This window comes from Macaca nemestrina, chromosome 10 (genome assembly GCF_043159975.1).
Source record: "Macaca nemestrina isolate mMacNem1 chromosome 10, mMacNem.hap1, whole genome shotgun sequence".
In the NCBI taxonomy this organism is placed as follows: Eukaryota; Metazoa; Chordata; class Mammalia; order Primates; family Cercopithecidae; genus Macaca; species Macaca nemestrina.
This window is the reverse complement of record NC_092134.1, coordinates 15,526,831-15,551,093: the sequence shown is the minus strand read 5'-3', so window position 1 is coordinate 15,551,093 and position 24,263 is coordinate 15,526,831. Positions and strand designations below refer to the sequence as shown.

The 24,263-nt window shown below is 46.0% G+C and overlaps 1 protein-coding gene across 5 annotated transcripts in view; it reads right to left on the bottom strand.

Annotated features, from left to right (window-relative positions):
* The window catches only part of LOC105495091 (kinase suppressor of ras 2), a 520,600-nt gene that overhangs the window by 211,704 nt on the left and 284,633 nt on the right, over positions 1–24,263 (bottom strand). For all 5 annotated transcript variants that reach the window (XM_024797056.2, XM_071071001.1, XM_071071002.1 and 2 more), the window contains exon 5: positions 3,653–3,837. In XM_024797056.2, the coding sequence (XP_024652824.1) occupies positions 3,653–3,837 (185 nt within the window). The remainder of the gene's footprint in view (positions 1–3,652; positions 3,838–24,263) is intronic.

Here is a 24,263-nt window from a genome sequence, read left to right as displayed (position 1 = left end):
AAAGATGATCCATTGGTGAAGAGCACCTAACCAAACCACTAGAGCATGGTGGCCCACCCAAACGCAACACAGAGTAAATACAGCAAGGGTGGAGAGATAAGTCCACTGATCTCTATTTCTCTGGGAAGCAGGTTCATTTGAGTCAACATCTCCCATGGTGAACAGAAGCATCTGATGTCTTTCATACTAGCCCTACCTGAGTGAGGCTGTGAACCCCAAGGGCTGGTGAACCTTGGAGACAGATTCCTCCATCAGCGAAGGCTCCTGCCATTCCCCTCCCTCCCTTTCCTCACTTGCCACTCCCAGGCCAGGGGACTAGGGTAAGCCCCAAGAAGGTGATGTCCTTCTCATGCCCCACTCGAGGTGGCTGGGCACCCTGAGGTTGTGAGGCTCGGCCACACTACAGCCAGATCTGCCTAACGCTGTCCCCAGGCATTACCATCATGGGGGAACAAGATGGCGTGTCACTGCCCTTCACAGTGCAGACCAGAGCCAGAGCCGACAGTGACAAACAGGCAGACAGACTGAGCCGGGCATGGATGCAGCCCCAGGGGCCCCCTTGGCTGGGTCAGCAGGAGGAAGGCTGCCACCAGGGTCCAAAAGCAGGGAGTTCTCTTCTGAAATTCACAGTGGCGGGGGAATGGGAACGATTACAAACAAGGAGGAGCCAGCACCCGGTAGCTGTGTTCTCCCAACCCCAAGCCCCACCCAGAGTCCCCAGAACCAGCATTCTAAGTGCGTCAAAAGATTTGCCTAGGAAATCTCAGTGGGTAGACCTCAGAGTCACTGAAATGGACCCTCAGGGAGTGCATACCCCTGGGGAAACTGAGACCCAGATAGAGAAAGGAACTTGCTGCATTGAAGTGATACAATGCAGGCTAGATTGCATGTGGATTCAGAAGGGACCCCACGGACAAGTTCATGCACCATTCTGAGCCTCAGTTTCTTGATCTGTAACATGGGAATTCTACTACCTGCCTCACAGACTGGGGCGAGTCTTAACTGAAATAGTGCAGCTGACACACCAGGCAGAGACAGAGGCCACACAGGCAATGGGCAGCAACACTGAAATTCCAACAGAGAACATCTCATTTCCCAGACTGGAATCTGCCGCACCACCCCAGGCTGCCTCTGTTCCTGTTACTTGTTAGAATCAACAGATAGGGAACTGGTCCCTGGGGTTTCAGCTAATAGTTGGGTTACACACTCATTTTTCCACTGAGACTCAAATGCTATCTTTCTTCTTTCTGGGAGATCAGAGAGCAACTTCTTTGCACGCAAGAACCAAGACTGTCCAAGAGGCAGTTGTGCTCCTGGTGCCTCATACTGCTGGGAGCTGCCTTTTAATTAAGGACTTTGCTCCTGTCCACAGGCAAGCAGAAAAGCTTTTCCTCTTAGGTGGAGACCAGGGCAGGAACAAAAAGTTAGAAGCCACAATGAATCCTCAAAAACTCTTTGGTAGGGACGGGGGCTCAAATGTTCAAATCCATGGGGGTTTTTTGGGGGTTTTTTTTTGTTTGTTTTTGTTTTTTCAAAGCAGGAGGGAGATGTTTTTACTCTGGCCAAAACTAAAATGCAGAGCAGTGGTCAAACCCCTGGAGGGGGCCCTGCTGACATTTACTCATAGGATGGCGATGACCAAGGACAGATGGCTGCTAGAGGCAGTGACCCAGAGTCATGCCAAGGCAAATGCCAAGCACCCTTAGGGCCATGGGTAAGTGGGGAGGGGGAGTAAACTGCAAGGCATTTAGCCACAGAAGCCCCAAATTAACCATCAGACCACAGGCTGTAAGTGCTTCAAGAATAAAACATCATCAAAAAAGCCACCATTTATTATGAACCTACTGTGTGCCAGGAACTGTGCAGAAGGCTTGGCATGCATGAGCTTATCTAATCCTCACAACTATCTACAAGGTGAACCTCTTAGTGTCCCCATTTTACAGATGAGGAAACAGGTTCAGAGGCTTTGAATTCACTTGAGGTCATGCACAATTGCTTAAAAGTAGAATAACTGGGGTTCAAACCCAGGCATCTGTTCCTGGTTGTGACATCTGCCTCACCTGGCTGTTGCTACACACTGGACATGTCACTATCATGCTTTTCTTCATCCACGCTCATGCAGCCACTCTCTTTGACTACCACGCAGGCCCACCCTCATGAAGGGTGCTCTCTCTGGCGGTGATTTCTCTGGACAAATTAATAAATTGGCTTTCTGGTGTGGACCTGTGAGCCATGGGTGCTATTTTAGTTTGCTCGATTTAGAGCCTGCCTAACCTGGGCACTGAGACAAGGCAGTCTCTGGATTGACCCCTATATGATGTCCACATGGTTTATCAGTCTACATCCTCAGCTGATTCCTACCATGGATGCGCCATATACACCCGTGGGCTATAAACCAAGCTCACCACCCAGGCCCGAGCCTAACCATCTAGCTGGATGTTGGATATTACATGTGCCTTTTTTTCCAGGCAAGAATTAATAGATCTTGCCAAATTCTCAACATGTAGGAACCCTTACGTGAAAGTAATGAAGAAAATCCCACATTTAGAGAAAGGCATTCTGCTGGCTATTTGAGCCGTCATGGTTATCAAATGATGCGTGATGTGTTAGAAATAACCGAATTCAAATCCCAGCTCAAATACTCAACACCTGTGTGACTTTGTGCAAGTTCTTTGACGTCCCTGGGCCTCAGTTTCCCCTTCTGTACAATGGGAATAATCCATCTGCACGAGGGATTGTTGCAAGAACTAAATGGGGCCCTGCCTGTGAGTGATTAGCATGTATCAGTGCTCAATGAACACGTCTCATCATTTCTCAGAGCAGCAACACAACGTGCACAGCCTGTGGCTGAATTAAGGGCCAAGGGTTATGTCATCTACATTCTCAGAGCCCTTCCTTTTCTTGAGCAATCAATCAACAAAAGTTGTTGTCTTGGCTGGAGGACTGGCTGGGTTTTATTCAGGGGGCTGCCCCTCTGACCATGTCTGTGCCTGTTCGGCAAATTGGGCCTCTGGGTAGAGAAGATTAAACACCTTCTGAAACCTCAGCCCTCCATCACCAAAAAGTTCCATTTCTGCTCCAAGTAATAACCATCCTGTCTCCAGCAGAAATTCATAAGAGCAGAGAGTAAACCACCCCAGGCCATGCTCAACCGCATTTGAACCCAAATACATCTTTGAGATGGAAAGGTTATATATGTTGACCTGAGTGGGGAAAAAAATACAAAACTGAATCATAGATGCCTTAGCCACAGCGGCCAAGAAAAGTCCTGTAATCAGGCAGCTGAGAGACAGCGGGGAGGAGGGAGAGAGAGGGCGGGTGCTTCCCTGAATGCCTGCTTGCTTTCCTCTATCTTTCCTTCACACCTGCAGGGGAAAGAACGGGAACCAGGGACCAATGACAACACCCAGTCAACCTCCCCAGCGTCAATGATGCCCCCCTCCAAAACCATCCAAATGGATGTGAGTGGCACAGGCAGATGTTGCGGGGGGGGAGCCATGGGCAGAGCATGGGTGAAGCTCTATCAGTGAGCATTTTACAAGCCCTCGAGATAAAGAAAAGAGAGTTTGCACCTGGCGCAGAGGACAGCAGGTGCCGGGGAGAAGGAGGTGGCGCGGCCGGCGTCCCCAGTGCAGCCCGGCGGGGGACTTACTTGCAGAGAAGTTGGCCTCGGTGTGCACAGGAGGGGTGGAAGGCAGGAAAGGTGCGTGTCCCACAAAGAAGGAGCGGAGGGAGCGCTCGGACAGCAGCGGGGAGCGCTGCTGAGAGGGGATGTTCTCGCAGCTGCCTACGCTGCTGTGGATCTTGAGGTTCAAGGGTTTGCTCTTCTTCTTGGCTCTGAAAGGGAGACAGAAAAAGAGGAAAAGGAAATATATCCATAGGTGCGCAAAGTTACAGCAGGGAGGCCCAGACTTGTGTTTCCCATGAGGGATCCAAAACCCACAGGGAGAAATTAGAAGAGCCACAGGCTTTTAGGTAGAGACACAAGGGCTGGGTAACAAGGGTTTGCCCTCTCACCCCTAGGTCCCTCTGAGAAGCTCATTCTGCCATGGAGCACAAGCAAACACTTCAGCCATTCTTTTTCGCCCAGCTCCCTAGAGAAGCTCCAGAGAGCCAGGGTCAAGTTCAGCTTCCAACTCCAATCCCACAACTTTTGCCTAAACATCTCGAGTCCCCAGAGCTCCAAGCCCCCAACCTGTGGCCAAGCTGCCCTTTGGCCATTTGACAAAAACAGCAAATCCCAGGCTGTCCTCAAGTGAGTCCAGATCTGTGTCAAGGTGGCATTCACCATCTACATGTTTCATCCCCAAATCCACTGCCCTTCCTCCAGGGAACAATGATCAGTGCATTTCTGTAGATGTTAAGCCGGACGACTTTCAAGAGATCTAAGTAGACTAAGCCTTCAGTAGGATCCCACTGCCTCTTCCGCAAATGCTTCCTCTTGCTCAGAACTTCTAGTGCTGGGCTCCTTCTTCTCAGCCCACCCACGGCTCTGTCTGGCTCTTGGTCCAGTGCCTGCCAGGAGTCTCAGACGGTGCCCACCTTAGGAGTTCAGGAGGGAGGGTGCTCCCCCAGATCATAGACTGGATCTGATGGGGTGCCTCACAGGCAGCTGCCAGAGATCAGAAGAGTGATATAGACGAGGGACCCTGGGTGCCCCCACCCTTCATCGCTGTGCCCACCATAGCAGCATTGCTGGAGGAGAGCAGGTGCAGCTTGTAGGAATTACACTATTCTGGGGTCACACTCCCCAGATTCAAATAACTAGTCTCACCAACCCTGGGTGAGTCCATTAAACTTCTCAAGCCTCAGTTCTCTTGCCTACAAAAGAGTCCTCCTTTGGAGAATTGTGGAGTGAATTTAAAAATGCCCATAAGTGACTCAATACAAAGTAGAAACGTGAATTATTATTATTATTATATTATGGAGATCTGTCTGATAGTTCCTTCAGAAGAAAGAATCTGCAGCTAAAACCAAGCAGAAGCTTCTGGAAAGTGTGGTTCTTCTCTTGGGGACTCTTTAAGACCCAAGAGATTGAACGGTATTCTTTGTACACTCTGTGCCCAGCAAAGCGAGTCACATAGAGAAGGAACTTAAATATTTGTTGAATGATCTCTAAATGGTAAAAGGAAGGAAGGTAAAGAGGAGCTCTTCTAGGGACCCCTCAGCTCACAGCCTTTGATCTATGACCGGTTATAGATTCATTCAAGAGAAGAGAGAGGGGTGATGTCTGATCTCAATCCTACACATGGGCATTGGTCTCACCCCACCAGTGGGTGAGCATCTGCCTTCTGCACTACAATATGGTGCATTCATGGCAACAATTGTGCAACAAAGCCAGGGGCTCTCCCTTACACAGAATCATAAAGGTAATGCATAGGTAACTCACTGAAACAGATAATGGCGTGATATTTAAGCAATTAATAGAAATGTGTTATGAGTGCTAGTATCCATCAGAGTTAAGCTTATGACACAATCTGATACTATCAAAAATAAGTGCAATGTATACCAAAGGCTGAGAATAACTATGCCCTCAAGAATGGATCTGTCACATGCTGGCCATTTCTTAGTATAGAGCTACCCTGTCCAATAACAGAGCTACTCGTCCACATTAGCACTTGAATTTGTGGCAAGGCTTGACTGAAATAGGCTTAGAATGAAAAATAATAATAATAATGGACAATATCTAACAATACTTTTGTAAGCATCAAATGTTGGGGTAAATATACATTGCTAAAATTTAAAAAAAAAAAAAAAAAAAAAAAAAAGAGGGCTGGGTGCAGTGTCTCATCTCAGTAATCCCAGCACTTTGGGAGGCCAAGGTGGGAGAATAACTTGAGGCCAGGAGTTTGAGACCAGCCTGGGTAACATAGCAAGACCCTGTCTCTATAAAAAATTTAAAAATTAGCCAGATATGGAGGCATGTGCCTGCAGTCCCAGCTACTCAGGAGGCTGAGGTGGGAGGATCACTTGAGGCCAGCAGTTTGAGGCTGTAGTGAGCTATGATTGTACCACTGCGCTCCAGCCTGGGTGACACAGTGAGACCCTGTCTTTAAAATAATAATAATGATAACAATAAAATTTAAAAATGATAAAGAAAGTGAGGGGCTTAGCAATTATTCACAGTCTGTTGCTGAAATAAAAAAAAAAAGCAGGGTATTTAAGATTCTTTTAGAATTGTTTCTTTTTTTCAAGGCATCTTCCTTGCCAGCAGATTATTAGGAGGTAAAATTACTCCATTTCCAACAGGACCTCTCATACTGAGAGAGAGATGGAAAGGAGACACTAAAAACAAGGATTCCAGCCAGGTGCTGATTAAGCTTTCATCTGAAACGGAGAGAATACAGCTCTGAAATTATAGGCATAAAACATGGACATTTAAAATTTTTCAACTTGATCAAACAGGAGGTTTCATCATAATAATAACAACAGCAACAACAGACAGTGTTACTGCTGCTTTGATTTGAGTGCCGACTGTCCTAGGGACTGTATCAAGTGCTTTGCTTTTCATGTATGACCTCACTTAAGTGCCATAGTAACCCTAGGTGGGAGATGCTGTTATTATCCTCTCCCCAACGATGAGGACTCCAAAGTAAAGAGATCAGGGATGCGGTGAAAGTGGTCCCAGCCCTGAAACCAGGCAGTATATGGCACCAGGGTGCATCTCTCAACTGCACCCACACCAGACCCTGCGTGTCAGTCCCAACCCCACATCATCACCCACCCCAAGGCCAGCTATACTGAGAAGTTTGATTTGGGACATGCTCAGGTCAGAGGCACAGGGGTGGCCAAGAACTGAGCCCCAAATCTTCACTTTTGCTTCATCCACCTCTTTTCTTGGAACCCTTTCACCAGAACCACCCAGAAACCCCATACAGATATTTCCCTTTGACCCCCTGTCTCCAGCACTGAGCCCTTTTGCTCTGGAGTAATTAAAGAGAAAAATGCTGTAATAGATGAAGGAGACGGGGCGGGGACCCTGGAGAGTCCCTGTTTAGTGGCCCCCATGGAACGGCAAAGCTGCCCCTTACAGAGTGTTTCTACCATTTCTCTCCCTCCTCCACCTGGTGAACCCCTACACATACTCCATGGTCCAGTTCAAATATTAACGTGTATAATGCCCTCTCCAACCCACAGAGTCAGGTAACTTATCATTCCCTCACCTCACTCTCTTAGTACCTGCTTTCCCATCACATGCTGGAAAAGACCCAATTTCCTTAACATGGTCCCCAATATCTACCCACACACACACCTGGGTCTGGCTCTGGGGCCTTCTCACTCTTTGTATATGCTCTCTCCACCACCGGGAGTACCCTCCGTTGCTTTGCCTGGTTAAACCCTATTTGTCTTTTATGACTTGGCTCTGATGTCCTCTCCTCCAGGAAGTCTTCCTTGATATCCTAATTCATTTCAGCATGAGTCAGGTGTTCTTCCTCCAGGAAGTCTTCCCTAATACTCCCTCTTCCCTCCTAGACTTGGCTGGGTGTTCCTTCGCAGTTCTCTCTCTCTCGATTGATTGACTGATCATTAGATAGATAGATAGATAGATAGATAGATAGATAGATAGATAGATAGACAGACAGATAGATAGACAGATAGACAAACAGATTGATGGCTACAGTTTCCCATTTTTTCACATTTGCTGTCTTCCAAGTACACTGTGGTCTTTGAGGGCAATGACTCTGTACGGTTCATTTTCCTATTCTTGGCAACCAGCACAGAGCCTGGCACACAGTAGGCGCTCATTAAATGCTTACTAAATGACTGTTCTGGATTAAGACTCTGGCACACATCACATTCCCTTCTAATTCTTTGCCTTCCACACGTGACTGTAGACTCCTTGAGGTCAGGAACCATGTGGTTTTCCCTGTTGGATCCTTCATCCCTTAGCTTGGTACTAGTTGAATGAAATGAAACTTTTCAGTGGGCTTGAAAACATTTCTTCCCTTCCCAAGGAGTGTGCTTAAGAGCGCTTGGTTCAAAGCTGCATCCAAAAGGAATCTTTCAGCTCCTCCTACCCACCTCCCCCAAACTCCCGTCCTGCCTGCCCGGGAGTGGAGCGCCCTCTTGTGGCCAGAGCACAGCCTCCTTGCAGATTTTCAGAATCCCTGGATGGAGAGTTTAGAAAAGTCTGTTGGTTTAAGCCTGGGGGCATCCCACACAAGCAGCTGAAAAGTCCCACTGTGCAGGAGGCCTGCTGCTCACTGGCTTGAGGGAGTCTAAGCATGCCTGCAAAGTCTCCTTAGTGCCTGGAACGCCAACTCTGCTTATCTCCCCCAGGGCTCACGGCAAGGACCAGAAAGGAGCTTCCAGTTACAGCAGCACATACTGGCGGACTCTTTCTTGCCCATGGTCAGAGAAGAAAGGAAAGCAAGGCGGGGCTGGGGGGGGGTGGGGAGCGGTTCCATTTCATCATTTCATTCCACGCAAATGCTCAATGTTGAAGATTCAAAGAAACATCCATACACGGACACAAATGACTGTTCCTAATGACTGTGACTGCGTACTTAAGATTTAGTGAATATTTTGCAGCATATCACACAGATGCAGTATAATTTAGTGGTTAAACTCATAGGCCTTGGGGTCAGAGAGACTGGGACTTAAGTCCCGATTGTGACCTTGAGAAAGTGATCTCAGTTTCCTCATCTGGGCAATGGGGACAATACTAACACAATCTCAGAAGGCTATTGTGAGAATTCTATGAGATAACAAGCTTGGCACGGGACCCAGCACAGAGTGAGGGTTCAGGTGATATCACCTGCTATTAAAGTCATGATGACCAGGTCAAATTAGATGTCTGTATAGCTATAGAAATAGACTGGAAGAAGCCAAAATTGAAGCCAAGTTGCAATTTTCACCCGAAATATCCAACAAACTTTTCTTTTCTTTTTTTTTTTTTTTTTTTTTTTTTTTTTTTTTGAGACAGAGTCTCACTCTGTCACTCAGGCTGGAGTGCAGTGGTATGATCTCGGCTCACCACAACCTCTGCTTCCAGGGTTCAAGGGATTCTCCTGCCTCAGCCTCCCAAGTAGCTGGGACTACAGGCATGTGCTACCACACCCGGCTAATTTTTGTGTTTTTAATAGAGACGGTGTTTCACTATGTTGGCCAGGCTGGTCTCGAACTCCTGACCTTGTGATCTGCCCACCTCGGCCTCAGCCTCCCAAAGTGCTGGGATTACAGGCGTAAGCCACTGCATCCAGCTATATCCAACACACTTTCAATCTACCATGGCCCTTAGTGAGTGAAGAGGACACAGCAAAACCCTCTGGTGATAGATAACCACTATCATCTCCGAAATCCTGACAGGAGCCTTGAGGCACTGAGTCAAGCGACAAGACCAGATCCTCTGGCAAGAAGAACCAAGTCTGACCCAGCACAAGTTTAGCAGGAGCTCAATGACCTCAGAGTCAATCTGTTTTACCAACCATGGCCACAGATGGAGGGGAGAAGGGGTATATCTAAATAAGGGTTAGTTGGACAGAAGGATGGATGAGAAGATGCATGGATGGAAGAATGGAAAGAAAGAAGGAAGAGTGAAAAAGTAGAAGGATGGAATTGATGAAGGACAGAGAGGATGGGAGGATGAGAACACAGATAAAAGGAAGGGAGGATGGGGGAGGAAGATGAAAGAATGGAAGGATAAATGGATGAAATAAAAGTGAGAATGAGAAGACAGAAGAATCGATAAAGGAATGGAGAAGAATGGGAGAATGGAAGGATGGACAGATGGAAGGAGGATGGAAGGATAGACAAATGGAAAGAGGAAGGAAGGATGGAAAAGGGAAGAACGGTGGGATGAAAAGATGGAGAGAAAGAAGGGCAGAAGAGAGAATGGGAGTAAAAGAAAACGAGAGAATACATGGGTATTTGATTAGAGTAGGGTGGAAAGAAATCCCATATTGCTTCCTACCCATCAAGGAAGCCTTCATGGACAAGATGTGGGATCCACCTTTTCCATCCACCCTCATTACCAAGGCATGGTCAGAGGGGAAAAAACAGACACAAATGACTGTTCCTAATGACTGTGACTGTGTACTTAAGATTTAGTGAATCCCACGTTTGCAGTGTATCCCACAGATGCAATTAAAAAGGACATTCTTTCCCATGATCTTTGTAGGATATTAGATATCTGTCACACAGATGTCTCATCTGGAAATAAGGCCAATTCAGAGAAAATCAACAAAAGGAGGTGGCACAAAACATTGGAAAGGGAAGCCCCATCCTCCGGGGCCATATCAGCCCTGGGTGTACCATGGTGCTTTCCGGATGGGCCAGCAAGTCAGGGCTCCCTGACAAGGTAAGCTGTGCAGAGGGGCTGGGCTAAGCCGAGGCTGCACATCTATGTTAGGGAAAGGCACTCAGCGCCAGGCCATCACCTGTGCTTAGGAAAATACATGTGTTTCTCAAGTCCAGCAAGGGACTCTTCCAGTGTTGGAATCTGGGAAACCTCCTCTCACTTTTCTGATGCCCAGTTTACATAGAGTATCAAAACTGAAAATATCCCAAGAAATCTTACATTGTCTTTGAACGAGTTCATTATTCTCCATCTCTAGCCCCATTGTTCTGGTCCAAGCCACCAACTTCCTCTCACCTGGGCTGCCGCTGCCTCCTCACTGGAATCCCAGACTCACTTTTATTTGGTTCCATTTTTGCTTTTTTGTTATATTAAGGTGAAATTCACATAATGTAAAATTCACCATTTTAAATGGAATAACTCAGTAGCATTAAGTTCATTGATCATATTGGAAGATCACAACCTCTATCTAGTTTCAAATGCTCACAACTTCAAAAGGAAATCCCTTACACATTAGTCACTCCCATTTCCCCTTTCCTACAGCCCCTGCCACCACCTTGCTCTCTCTATGGATTTGCCTATTCTGGATATTGCATATAAATGGAATCCTACAAGATGTGGCCTTTTGTGTCTGGTTTCTTCACTCAGTACAATGTTTTTGAGGCTCATCCATGTTCTAGCATGGATCAGCACTACATGCCTTTTCATGGTTGAGTAATTGGATCCCACTTTGGATGCTTTACAAGGTATTCTCTACTCAGCAGTCAAAGGCAGGCTTTAAAAAGTATACATTGTATCATGTCACTCTTCTGCTTAAAACCCCACAAAGGTTTCCCGTTGTTCTCTCCTCTTACAGTCTATAAAAGCTTCCTAGGACCCTCCACACCTACCCTCCAACTTCTTGTGTCATCTTGGACTACAGTTGTTCTGGTCATCTTTCTGGTCCTTGACCACACTAAATGCTCTACCTCAGGGCCTCTGCACATGCTGTTCCTGCTGCCTGGGACATTATTTCCCATTCTGCTTGTTAGTGGTATCCTACTCATCGTTAAGGTACCACTTCCTTAGAGATGCCATCCTTAACTCCCAAACCAGCCAGATCTCCTGGTTACACCTGCTCCCAGCACCACCTGCTTTCCTTCTTAGAATGCATCCCAGCTGGAATTCTGCATTTACTTATGTGGTCACCAGAGGACTATCTGTCTCCCCTAGGGCCCGTGCCCATGACACAAAAAGGGCCTGTATCCTCACCATCTAGCATAAGGCACGGATCCAGAAGCTGGGTCTACAGATGCTCACCCTAGCCCATGTATCCCACCTCAAGCAAGGACGATGTGACACCTTCTATTTGGGGGGAATTCTAAAGGAATGTGACCCAGTCTCCATTTGCAAGTCAGAAGGGCTGGTTTAGCAGCATCTTCCCAGTTAATTCCCAAGTAAGGGCTCTTCAAGGACAGAAACACAATTTCTTTTTCTGACAATTTCTTCTGTCAGCCCCTGGCCACCCTTGGCCTAGGTCTGGCAGGTGGTTGCACATTCAGAAAACTGAATCGATACCCTTTTGCCAGCCCACCTCTCCCAGCCTTCGTCACAGAGATTGTCAAGGGAAGCCCCAAACTGATGTTTAGTCTTTGCACCATTTCCTTTTCCCAAAGTGTGCTGGGGTCTGAAACAGAGCTGCCGGCTCACATGGCCTCAGCTTCCTTGAACATGTGGTTGTGTCCCCTTGAACTCAAAAGCCTTCACCCGGCCAAATCCCTCAGCATCTCATTAACTGTGTCTGCAGCATCTGGCCCAGCCAATTGGGAGGAAATGGCAGGGCTGGGAACAGGCAAGCTCCTCACAAGCCTGCTTTGAGGACAGGCAAGAGCACACATTCTCACCCTGTGCAGCAAAATGCTAATCCAGTAACCATTTCCCCCAACAGGAAAAATCCCTACTGGTCTGACACAGGGCTGTGAGCTGTCCCTATCAAGTGGCCCTTTTAAACCCTTTGCTCTTGGGCTGATCCAATGACCCAAGAGGAGGCTTCCAGGAAAGACTCTTTTCAAAATCAAAGAATGCACAATGTTCTGGGGCAGCAGAGCTTACAAGCCCTCGGCTCAGCTGCTCAGAGCCTAGGAAAGGGAACAGTTTGGAAAAGCAAAGCCCCGTTATGTATAACCGTTATGTACAATAAACCACAGGGATGTTTATTGAGAATCTGCTCTGTTCTTGGCCACAGGCGATAGCCCTCATTTCTGGCTGGAGCACTCCCCACGCATGGCATTAATCAACCAGGGCCCTGGCAAAAAAAAAAAAAAAAAAAAAGGTGGGGGGCATGGATGAGCCAGTGAAATAGCACAAGCTGCATTTCCCCAAGTGTGGAGGAACATGCAGTCCTTTTAAAGGAGACATGTATGCATCTTTTTGCATTTTAATAAAATTCAAGAAATAGACTTTGCATGTCAAATCTATAATTTCGTAGTAATTATTTTCTATATGCAAAAGATACTAAGAAGGAGAAAAAGAAGAAGGGGGGAAGAGAAAGAAGGATGAGAAAAAGGAAGACAAAGGAGAAAAAGGAAGAGAAAAAGAAGAACAAGAAGACAAAGAAGGAAAAGAAGATGTTGGCTAAAAAATGTTAAGTAAACTATAGTAGAGATCCCACCCAAATGGCTAAAAATAGATTGACAGTTACAAATGTTGGCAAAGATATAAGGCAACCAGAATTCTTCTAAAATCCTGGTGGGAGTGTAAATTGGTACAACCGTTTTTGAAAAATGACTTGGCAGTATCTACTAAAAAAGCTCTGACCCAGTGATTTTACTCCCAGGCATGTACCTAATCAAAATGAGTGCCCATGTCTGAAAAAAAAAAAAAAAGACCTTTGTAAGAATGTTCATGGCAGCATTATTCATAAGGGCCACACAAACACTGGGAACATCTCAATGACCATCAATAGTAGAAGGGCTAAATAAGTCATAGTGTACAAATGCTATGACTTGAATTCTCAAACACACAAAGTCTGAGAATGACAGTGAACAAGTGGAGAAGGGTGTCCATCATTGGGATAAGATGATGATGCCAGGCCTGGGAAGCAAGAAGCTCTCCTTGAAGAAGGGAGCATACAATAGCATCATCAAAGGCATCCAGAGAAAAGATGTGCAAGGAATACTTGGCCAAAGTGCCTTTTCTCCCCACACTGAGTTTTTGGTCTTAAGACATTCTCTCGGTTCTCACCATCAATGCATGTTATGGGCTGAATTTTGTTGCCCCCTCAAGTTCCTATGTTGAAGTCCTAACCCCTAGGACTTCAGAATGTGGCTGTATTTAGAGATGGAGACTTTAAAGAGGTGACTAAGCGTAAATGACATCATAAGGGAGAGCCCTAATCCAATATCATTGGTGTCTTTATAAGAAGAGGACAAGACACCAGACACCGGCTTACATAGGAGCTGCCATGTAAGGACACAGCAAGAGGATGGCCATCTGCAAGACGGAGAGAGAGGCCTCAGGAGAAACCAACCCTGCCAACACCTCGATCTTGGACTTCCAGCCTCTAGAACTGTGAGAAAATACATTTCCATTGTTTAAGCCCCTCGGTCTGTGGTATTTTGTCATAGCAACCCTAGCAGACAGTAACCTCATCTCAAGGGATTCCTTGGCATCATAACTAGAACAAGAAAAATACCTACCACTTTTTGTGGGATAGTTACTGGGGACCACACATAGAACTGGCCACTCTATGAAATTCTTATTCTAGCGGTGTCTGAATTTCTTTGTTTGCTGTCTCTGCCAACTAAAATACGAGCTCTATCTCAATCTTGCTTACTAATGTTGTCTCCAAGGCCTAGAAAAATGTCTGACACACAGCGTGTCCTCCAAAACTATACTTTGGATGAATGTACAAGTGAATATTAACATCAAGCCTTGTAGGCAGTTCCATCTTACAGATGAAGAAACTGAGTCCAGAAAGTTCTGAGCTGCCTTTTTTTTTTTTTTTTTTTTTTTTTTTTGAGACAGTCTCACTCTGTTGACCAGGCTGGAGTGCAGTGGTGTGATCTTGGCTCACTACAACCTCTGCTTCCTGGGTTCAAGCCATTCTTCTGCTTCAGCCTCCCAAATAGCTGGGATTACAGGCATGTGTCACCAAAGCCCAGCTAATTTTTTTTTTTTTTTTTTTTTTTTTGTATTTTTAGTAGAGATGGTATTTCACCATATCGGCCAGGCTGGTCTTGAACTCCTGTCCTCAAGTGATCCACCCAACTCACCCTCCCAAAATGCTGGGATTACAGGAGTGAGCCACCATGCCCGGCCAGTGCCAGGCTTCTAACCCAATTTGTCCAGATCCAGAGCCCAGGCTCTCACAGCTACATCCCACTCTGGTGCCAAAAAGAGGATACTACCCCCTGTCCCCATCAACCCCTGCCAAGCTTCAGATTGCAGACATCTTCACGTACTAGGAGTTAGGATTCCCAGGCTCTCTGGGTGAGACCTACATGACTTCCTCCTCACTGTGACCCAAGACCTTGACCACAAGGAGATTCGGACTGAAGAACAGATTTCTTGCAAGAAGCAAAGGAGTTCTCCTCCAGGTACAAAACAGAACTGCTGAGGTACCTAAGAGGTGTTACCTGCATCTGTCCTCTCAAACCAAGCATCCATGACACAGGATCTGGCCTGGGAGGAATATGGTTCCCCTATGGTCATGGGATCTGTCTGGGGATAACGCACCTCTCAGAGAATGATCCATGTAACCCTGAAGGGACCTCTGTAGTGCAAAGGCAGGTTTTATGTGGGTGAGGACAATGGACAACATGATGTGGGCAGCAGGGACTGAATGCCAAATGGCCCTGGATGATGGTCCTCCTCCCCTTGTACCAGCTGTGTGGTCTTGGACAAGTCACTTCTCCTTTCTGAGCCTGTCTCCTCATTTCTTAAAGAGGGATATCATCCAAGGGTGGTGATGGTACATGAGACAAGGTCTGCTGAGGGGTCTGCCAGGGAAGGGACATGGCATCAGTGGCACCAGAAGGAGAGACTGGCATCACCCTCTTGGCATGAATCCCTTTTGTTTCTAGTAAATTTCCTACTTCATGAAGGCACATGGCCCAAACTGTTTCCCCTGTCTGCTTTCACCTTGAACCTGCTCTGGCTCAGCTTCTCTGTGCCTTCACTCTCCTAGGACCCAATACTGTCTTCTCTCCACATATCCTTAAAGACTGAATTCAAGTCTGAGCTCCTTTGAATCTTCCAGAACCATTCAATTCAGGTTGCTATCACCAGCACTCCATGTGCGTCAGCACCATGCCTGAGCATTTCCTATGGCCCAGGTACCAGCTCTCCATGTGCATTAACTCATGCAGTCCTCACAACAACCCAACAAGGAAGGTACTCGAGTTACACCCATTCCATAGATGGGGAAACTGAAGTTCAGAGAAGTTATGCGGCACTTGGTGAAAAATTCAGCACACACCAACCAAGCACACTCTCTAAGTATGATGCACTGTGTTCTTACACTTCAGCGTGTAAAGGGAAATAGAAGACACAGCTTCCATTGTCAGCAACCCTGACTCGTGTATCACATCTGCACCAGCACAGACCTGGCCATGAGGCAGGAGTCTTTGACACCTGCAATAAGGGTATGGATGTCTCAAGACACAGCAGAAATCTCAAATCAGATGTGGTGATCCAGTAACTGGTTCACTGAGAGTAGGTCATCCATGCTGTCTTTTAGGCCATCTGGGTGTGTAAAACTAAACAATTCCTGGGTTATGGGTAGGGCATGGTTCTCCCTTTGTTCTCAGGAAGATTGCCTGGTGGTCTGAACTGGGCAGCTCTAGCCAGGTTCTTCCAGAACAGGGGTTCTAGAAGAACTATGGGCCAACCAATGGCCAAATCCGGCCCTCACCTTGTTTTGGTAAAGAAAGTTTCCTTGGAACACAGTCATGCCTGTTCATTTACATACATATTGTCTGTGGCTTCTTTTGCCTGACAATAGCAGGGTTAGTTGTGACAGAGTTGGCATAAACCCAAGCTGGAATATTTATTATCTGACTCTTTATGGAACAAATTTGCTGATCCCTGTCCTAGACTACCTGTCCACAGATGTCAAGAGCAAACTTGTAAGACAGCCTGCTTTAAGGGTCTGCCTAGGATTTATTTTCCCTCAAGATACAGCTTCTCTCTTGACCTTCTGTGTCTAAATAATGAACATTCTCTATTCCTGTTCACTCCTCTCCCCATATCCCTGAATTGTGTGCCACTGTGACTGGGTTATGGGGAGGGAAGTGAACAGGAACATTCTTTAATGATCAGTATAAATCCCTTTGTCTAAATCTATGCTGTTCTTTACAGATATTAACATTTTAATTAAAACAAGACAAAATTTAAAATTCTTCTTATCAGCCATTATATCCACGATTTAAATGCTCAAAAGCTACATGTGGTCAGTGGCTACTGCACTGGACAAAGCAGGTAGAAAACATTTCCATCATTTCTAACATTTCTTTTGGACATGGCTGCTCTAAACAATCCCTGCCCCCAGCATTGAAGGATGAGATGATGCATTGTTCTGCGATTAGATCATTTGCTCCATCTCATGTCTCTGTCCTCTCCAAGTCTGGTTTTCACACCCCTCCCAACAATAGTGAAATTAACTGTGCTTAGCAAAAGACTGGAGGCAGCTGAAATATGCATTATAGTGGACTGGTCGATTAAATTATGGTAATTCCATTTGATGGAAACTATGTAGGTGTTAAAAAAGAATCAGGAGAGAGAGAGCACCAACATTTATTATAAAGTGAAAGTGAGAGGAGAAAAAAACAATGGATATGATATAGCCTCATTGTGTCTTTGAAATATACATATTAATTCAAAAAAAATGACCTGATAAATATTACTAGGACAGTAAAGTAATTGGATTCCAGCAATGAAGGAGGCAGACAAGAGCTATATTTTCCCTGGGCTTATATCCTGATGGGGGAATACAGACAAACAGCAATGAAGAAATGCTACTTAAGAATAAGAGCTACCATCAGGTGTGGTGGCTCACGCCTGTAATCCCAGCACTTTGGGAGGCCAATGCAAGTGGATCCCTCGAGCTCAGGAGTTTGAGACCAGCCTGGGTAAGATGATGAAACCCTAACTCTACAAAAAATACAAAAATTAGCCAGGCATGGTGGTGCACACCTGTAGTCCCAGCTACTAGGGAGGCTGAAGTGGGAGGATCGTCTGAGCCCCGGAGGTGGAGATTGCAGTGAGCCAAGATCGTGCACTGCACTCCAGCCTAGATGACAAGGCCAGACCCTGTCTCAAAAATAAATAAATAAATAAATAAATAAATAAATAAATAACAATAATAAGAGCTTCTATGTAGATAATTAAAATCCAGTGATATGGTAGTGAGTAACTGGGTGAGAAGGCAGACCTGGCATTTTGGCTGAGACCTGAATGTCAAGGAGAAGCCAGATTTGAAAGATTTGAAGGAAGAAGGATCAGGCAGCTTGAGGCAGGGGGAATGTCGCAGAGCCCACAGAACCGGCGCAAGGCCAGGACAGGGACATTCAGAGTGAGTGCCAAGGAAAGGGCAGAGGTGAGGTCGGGAGGCAGCAGGGCCAGATCACTGCAGGTCCTTGTTAGGAGGTAGGGTTTTATTCTGAGAACCTTGGGAAGCTGTTGGAGGACTTTCAGAAGGAAGATAATGGAATTGGATTCTGCTTTTAAAAGATCACTTTAAAGTCTTTAATCCACCTTGAGTTGATTTTTGTATAAGGTATAATGAAGGGGTCCAGTTTTGGTTTTCTGCATATGGCCAGCCACTTCTCCCAGCATTATTTGATAAATATGGGAGAAATAGAAACACTTTTATACTATTGGCAGGAATGTAAATTAATTAAACCATTGTGGAAGACGGTGTGGCAATTCCTCAAAGATTTAGAACTAGAAGTACCATTTGACCTAGCAATCCCATGACTGGGTATATACCCAAAGGAATAGAAATCATTCTATTATAAAGATATATGCACACGTATGTTCACTACAGCACTATTCACAATAGCAAAGACATGGAATCAACCCAAATGCCCATCAATGGTAGACTGGATAAAGAAAATGTGGTACATATACACCAAGGAATACTATGCAGCCATAAAAAGGAATGAGATCATGTCCTTTGCTGGGTCATGGACTGAGTTGGAAGCCACCATCCTCTGCAAACTAATGCAGGAACAGAGGACCAAGCACCACATGTTGTCACTTACAACTGGGAGCTGAACAATGAGAACATGTAGACACAGGGAAGGGAACAACACACACTGAGGCCTATTGCAGGGGCCGGGGGAGAGAGAACATTAGGAAAAATAGTTAACGCATGCAGGGCTTAATACCTAGGTGATGGGCTGATAGGTGCAGCAAGCCACCATGGCACACGTTTACCTATGTAACAAACCTGCGTGTCCTGCACATGCACTTCAGAACTTGTTTTGTTTTGGTTTTTGAGACGGAGTTTTGTTCTCATTGCCCAGGCTGGAGTGCAATGGCGAAATCTTGGCTTACTGAAACCTCCGCCTCCCGGGTTCAAGCTATTCTTCTGCCTCAGCCTCCCGAGTAACTGAGATTACAGGTGCGCACCACCACACCAGGGCTAATTTTTCATATTTTTAGTAGAGATGGGGTTTCTCCATGTTGGTCAGGCTGGTCTCGAACTCCCAACCTCAGCTGACCCACTGCCTTGGCCTCCCAAAGTGCTGGGACCACAGGCATGAGCCATCACGCCTGGATGTACCTCAGAACTTAACATTCAAATTAAAGAGATCACTTTGCCAGATGTGTAGAGAGTTGACCAACAAGAATGGAACAAGAACAGCAACAAGAATGGAATTGGGGGATCTGGAAAGGAGGGTGTTGGAGTCACCCAGGCAAGAGAGGATGGTGGCTTGGAGCAGGGTGGAGGTCATGAGGGTGGAAGGAGGGGACTTGACTGGGACACAGCTCTCCCAGGACTTGCCAGCAGTTTCAGTGTGTTGGGGGTGAGAGGCAGAGGAGTGAGATGCCTCCTAAGTTGAAGCTTCAAATAGATGCACTGAGTCTTAGATGCACACACATACGTATCAACATTTTCTGGAAAGACAGGCAAGAGGCAGTTGGCAGGTGAGGGGGCTGTGGATTTGGGGAGCAGACACTTTGTTACTTTTAGACTTGTCTCTGCTATTTGAATTTAGTAACAGAAGCATTCTTTTATAAAAATAAGACATAATTTTTAGTTATATAGTAGTCATATATAAATAGTATATGACATATACTTTTTTTTTTTTTGCCTAGAATGTTTTCTTTTTATTTTTGTCAAAGGAAAAAAGTTCTAGAAAACAGAAAAACAGACATTAAATAACAGGGTCAACTTTTAATATTTTGATGATATTTCATTATTTTTTCAAGAAGTTACACATAAAGATCAAATTTGAGTTGGATTTTTGTTTCCTAAGTAGCTGCTATAAGTTAGCTGGTAACTGGTATCTTGGATTTAGTTGGCAAATATGAAAATGTAGTTGTGTATAAATTCCTAGAAATTAAACATATATCCTATACCTACATAAATTTATATGTTATATGTATATTGGAACATTTACACCTGAAAAATATGCAAGATGTTTTAAGAACAGCTAGATAGTGCTTATTTAGAGATTAAACTTCGCTCAGTGACAAATCATCTCTTGATACCTAACAGACCTCCTAGCAAGGCTAGATTTGAAGAATGAACGAAACGTTCCTTAAATACATATTCCCCTCTTGTCCACTAAGATGCTGCTTCTGATGTAGGGCAAGAGAGGGATAAAGAAAGGGAGAGGAAAGGAAGGATGTCCTGAGGCAGAGGTTGCCAAATCTTTTCTGCAAAGGGCCGGAGAGGAAATACCTTTGGCTTTGCAAGTCACTTGCTCTCTATTACAACTCTCCATCTCTGACTTTGTAGCAGAAACTCAGTTGCAGACAATGTGTAAGTGAACAGGTATGACCATGTTCCAATAAAGCTATTTACAAACATAGGCAACGGGCTGAACTAGGCCTCTGGGCTAGATAGTAGGTTGGGTAGTTTCCCAACCACTGTTTTAATAGGATCTAGACTTACCTTAAAGTAGGGAAGTGAAAACAAAACACTAAGAGTAGCCCCTGAACCCCACTTCCCATCAACTGGTTCCCCGAGAGCCCTCATCTCTGCCACTGGGACTTTATCTAGTGTCTCTCCTTTGCTCATCCGGACCCACCCCTCCTGGGATGGCTTAGGTCTCCTCCACAGCTCTGACCACAGTTCTGAGGTACACATTGATTTTTCTGATGACTTGATGAGTATGGGCCTCTCCCACTGGTTTCGGAGTGCTGGGAAGGCAGGGGTTGGGTTTAACTTCTTTCTGGCTCCCAGCACCCAGCTTAAAGCCTGGCATATAGTAACGGCTCCATAAAAACAGTTTAACTAAACAAATACATGGAAGTCCAAGTATTTCCACTGTATTATTACATGAACGCTCACAGGCTTTCCACGGAAATGAGCGGGGCGAGGGGTGGCACGCCAGTGGATCCAATTTTCCTCGATGCCATGAGAGAGGCAAGGCCGGCACCCACCCTCTATACATATTTCCAACAGGAGGCATTTACTGCGTAGAGTGGCCATGTGGGGTTTAGCTGGCAGGAGAGGTAAGTGGCTGTACCAGCCCACCTCGGGGAGGGAATTCCAATTCTCACACAAATGCCTATGTCAGCACCAAGATCTCTCTGTTATCACATGCCAGAGGCCAGGCACTGTGCTCAGGACACATTACCTCATTTGGAGTTGGAGCAATTATGACTTCTATTTTGCAATTAAGGTAACCGGCGTTCCCGATAATTAATGTACGCAGATCACAATTCAACACAGCCTGGAGTGTGATGGCAGTTCTGGCTGATTTCAAAGCCAGTTCCTAATCACTCTATTAATTCTACTGTAAGAGTTGATCACATATATTCCCATTTTACAGAGGTACCTGTGCAAACAGGTTGTCAATTTCAGGGTTAGCCAAGGAGACTCAATCTTAGACTTGCAATCTTGGAGGGGAGGGGTACGGGCTGGTCTCAGCCAGTTCTTTAACTGGACACTGACAATGCTGCCTCCACACCATGGAATAATCCAGAAGCCCATGGCTCCCTCTTCCAGTGAAGAACCACTGCACAGCACAACCCAGCCTCCTCCACCATCCCCTGAGCTCATCCAGACAGCGACCCGGACTTTGCCTCTTAGGCCTGATCTGTGTTGGCGTCCAGGCCCGTTGATTTTCCTGCATCCCTATGATTAGTGACTAATCTTATTTTTTTGTTCCCAAACCCATAAATCAGTTACAGACCAAATATTTACACAGGCCATCATTTCCGACTGAACCAGAGCTCGTGACAGCCCTCATTATTAAAAAGGATGACTGATTTTGGGCAGAGATTTCACGGCCATGTGGCTGGATGGTTTCTTTTAGGTTTCCTTCCTCCTCCCCTTGCCTGAAGAACAGACAATTTCCAAGATAAATTGGCGCAGAGGTCTGCTCTCACTGTCTCCCCGGGGCCGATGGAACGTGGGCAGGCTTCTGTCAGCCCAATAAGTGATGGCCCCCCGGAGAAATGGCCAGTGCTAGCTTCTGCCCGCATCTCCTGGCCTCCCTCTGGGGCCAAAGAGTGGAACAGGGAGTCATTTGATTCACAATCGTTCCCTGAAATCAGAGGCTGTAAAGACAGCAGAGGGGAGGAGCCCAGAAGAGGAAATAGCTGCATCGCCACCTCCAGCCCACGTGACCCATGGGGCAGGGAGTGGTTTGGTCTGTCCAGGTGCCCCACCCCCAACCCACCACGAGAGGCCACATGTTGAGTGGATAAGATCCCTGGATGGAGAAGCAGGAGGATGAATTCCTGACCTAGCTCTGTCATTACCTAAGTTATCTTGGACTTTAATGATGATTCCCCCCCTGTAAAAAGCAGAGATTTGCTGAAGGTCCCTTTCTATTCATTTTTGCTTCAGTTACCTTGGTCCTAATTATGACAGCTGCCATTAATTTCACCCTTACTACATGCCTGGCTTTGCGCTAAGCATTTTAGAGGCATCAGCTCATTTTATTCTTCTTTATCATTTTTTGAGACAGGGTCTTGTTCGGTCACCCAGGCTGGAGTGCAGTGGTGCGACCACAGCTCAATGCAGCCTCAAATCTCTTGGGTTCAAGCCATCCCCCTGTCTCAGTCTCCTCAGCAGCTGGGACCACAGGCACACACCACCACACCCAGCTAATTTTTTTTCTATTTATTTGTAGCAGAGGTGAGGTCTTGCTATGTTGCCTAGGCTGGTCTTGAACTCCTTGGCTCAAGTGATCCTCCTGCCTTGGTCTTCCACAGGGCTGGGATTACAGGCATGAGCCACCATGCCTGGCCTCATTTTATTCTTTATGATGGGATCTGTCATCTGCAGATGAAGAAACAGAGGGTCAGAGAGTCTAGGTGACTTGTCTAAGGTCACACAGTATATAAGGGGCAGAGCCAGGATTTGAACCTGGTTCTGTCTGACCCCAAAGGTCTTAATCCTAAAATATGTCACAGACTCCCTAAGACCTGGCTTTGCTTGTAACACCTGGGAAAAAAAAGCTCATTGTCATCTGGATTCTCAACACTCCGTCATCTCCATAGGAAAGCACCCAGAGTCAGTGTCCTAAGCAAATGCAGCATTCATCATTGTGTACTCAGGTGGTAAGCCAGTAAAAAGCCTCTTCTCTGGGCCAGCAGGAGGTCAGCCGGAAATATTTTACTCAAGGAAACTGATAGTTTTGCCACCTATGGATTATTTTACAGATGCTTCCTTTATCCTGGGAAAAAATAAATGGAGAATGAACCCTTACAAGCATGCCTATTGGAATATATTTCAATCTATGATTCTATGAGATCCACACTGAAATCCATCCATCAGAGCCTGAGAGACAGACAGCGAACAGTATCTACCAGTTCCTGAGGGCTTGGAGAGGACTTGAAAGATGCTGGGGCTGGCTGGCTGCCTGGCTGGGTGCCCAGGGCTAGTTGCTTAACCTCAGTGAGCTCTTAGCTTCCTCGTTTGTAAAATGAGGGGCTTAGAGCAACTCATCCTTAAAAGCTTATCCACCCTCAAGGCGGTGATTCTGTGATGCTGCTCCCTTTCCTCCAAGCTTCCAGCACGATCTTGGGCAGGTCAGAATCTGTGTGGTTTCAGGTCCTGTTATTTATACAACGGGATAACTTCTCCTGCCTCTCTGTCTGCCCCTTGCTTCTGTGGGGGCAAATGAGTCAGTGTGAGCTCAGCAGAGAGCGCAATTAAACATCAGCAAGTATGATCCCACCAGTGTGGAATTTCTAATAATTCAGTCGTGGCTCTCCTACTGTGACTCCAAGAAACAAAGTCTGAATCTCTTTTTCCACGAGAGTTTGAAGAACTGTTGCCTGAAATTAGAGGGTTTCTTCAAAGCCAGGCTTTTGATGTGCTTTCAACTTTTGCATCCAGGATGAATTTGTTAGGGTAGAAAATTTGCTTATTTGGGATCAAACAGTATAGAGGGTGGGCTCGCTGCAAATTGTCACTTAACATGTTCATCTATGTAATTATTCCTGCTCAGTCAGACTCAGGTATTTCAATATCCGAGCCAAGAGCCTGTACTGCTGTCTTGCAGAGGACACTGGTTTTGTGAGCATCTAGCCTTCACCCGACTCCACCTCAGGGAATTCTCTCTCCTACTCTGTGCATAACCTTACTGGGGGTGTCAACTAGGGGACACTACCTTCCCCGAACTCACCAGGTGCCAATCGGACCAATCTGAATCTCTCTTGGAAATATGAATCTTGAATAGCATGACACACGATGGAAAAAAATATTTGAAGCTCAGTTTAATCTAGTGGTGGTTCCTCCCAAAATCAGCTGTCAAGTCATTCCTGCTACTTAGAGCCCAAAGACACCTGGATCCTG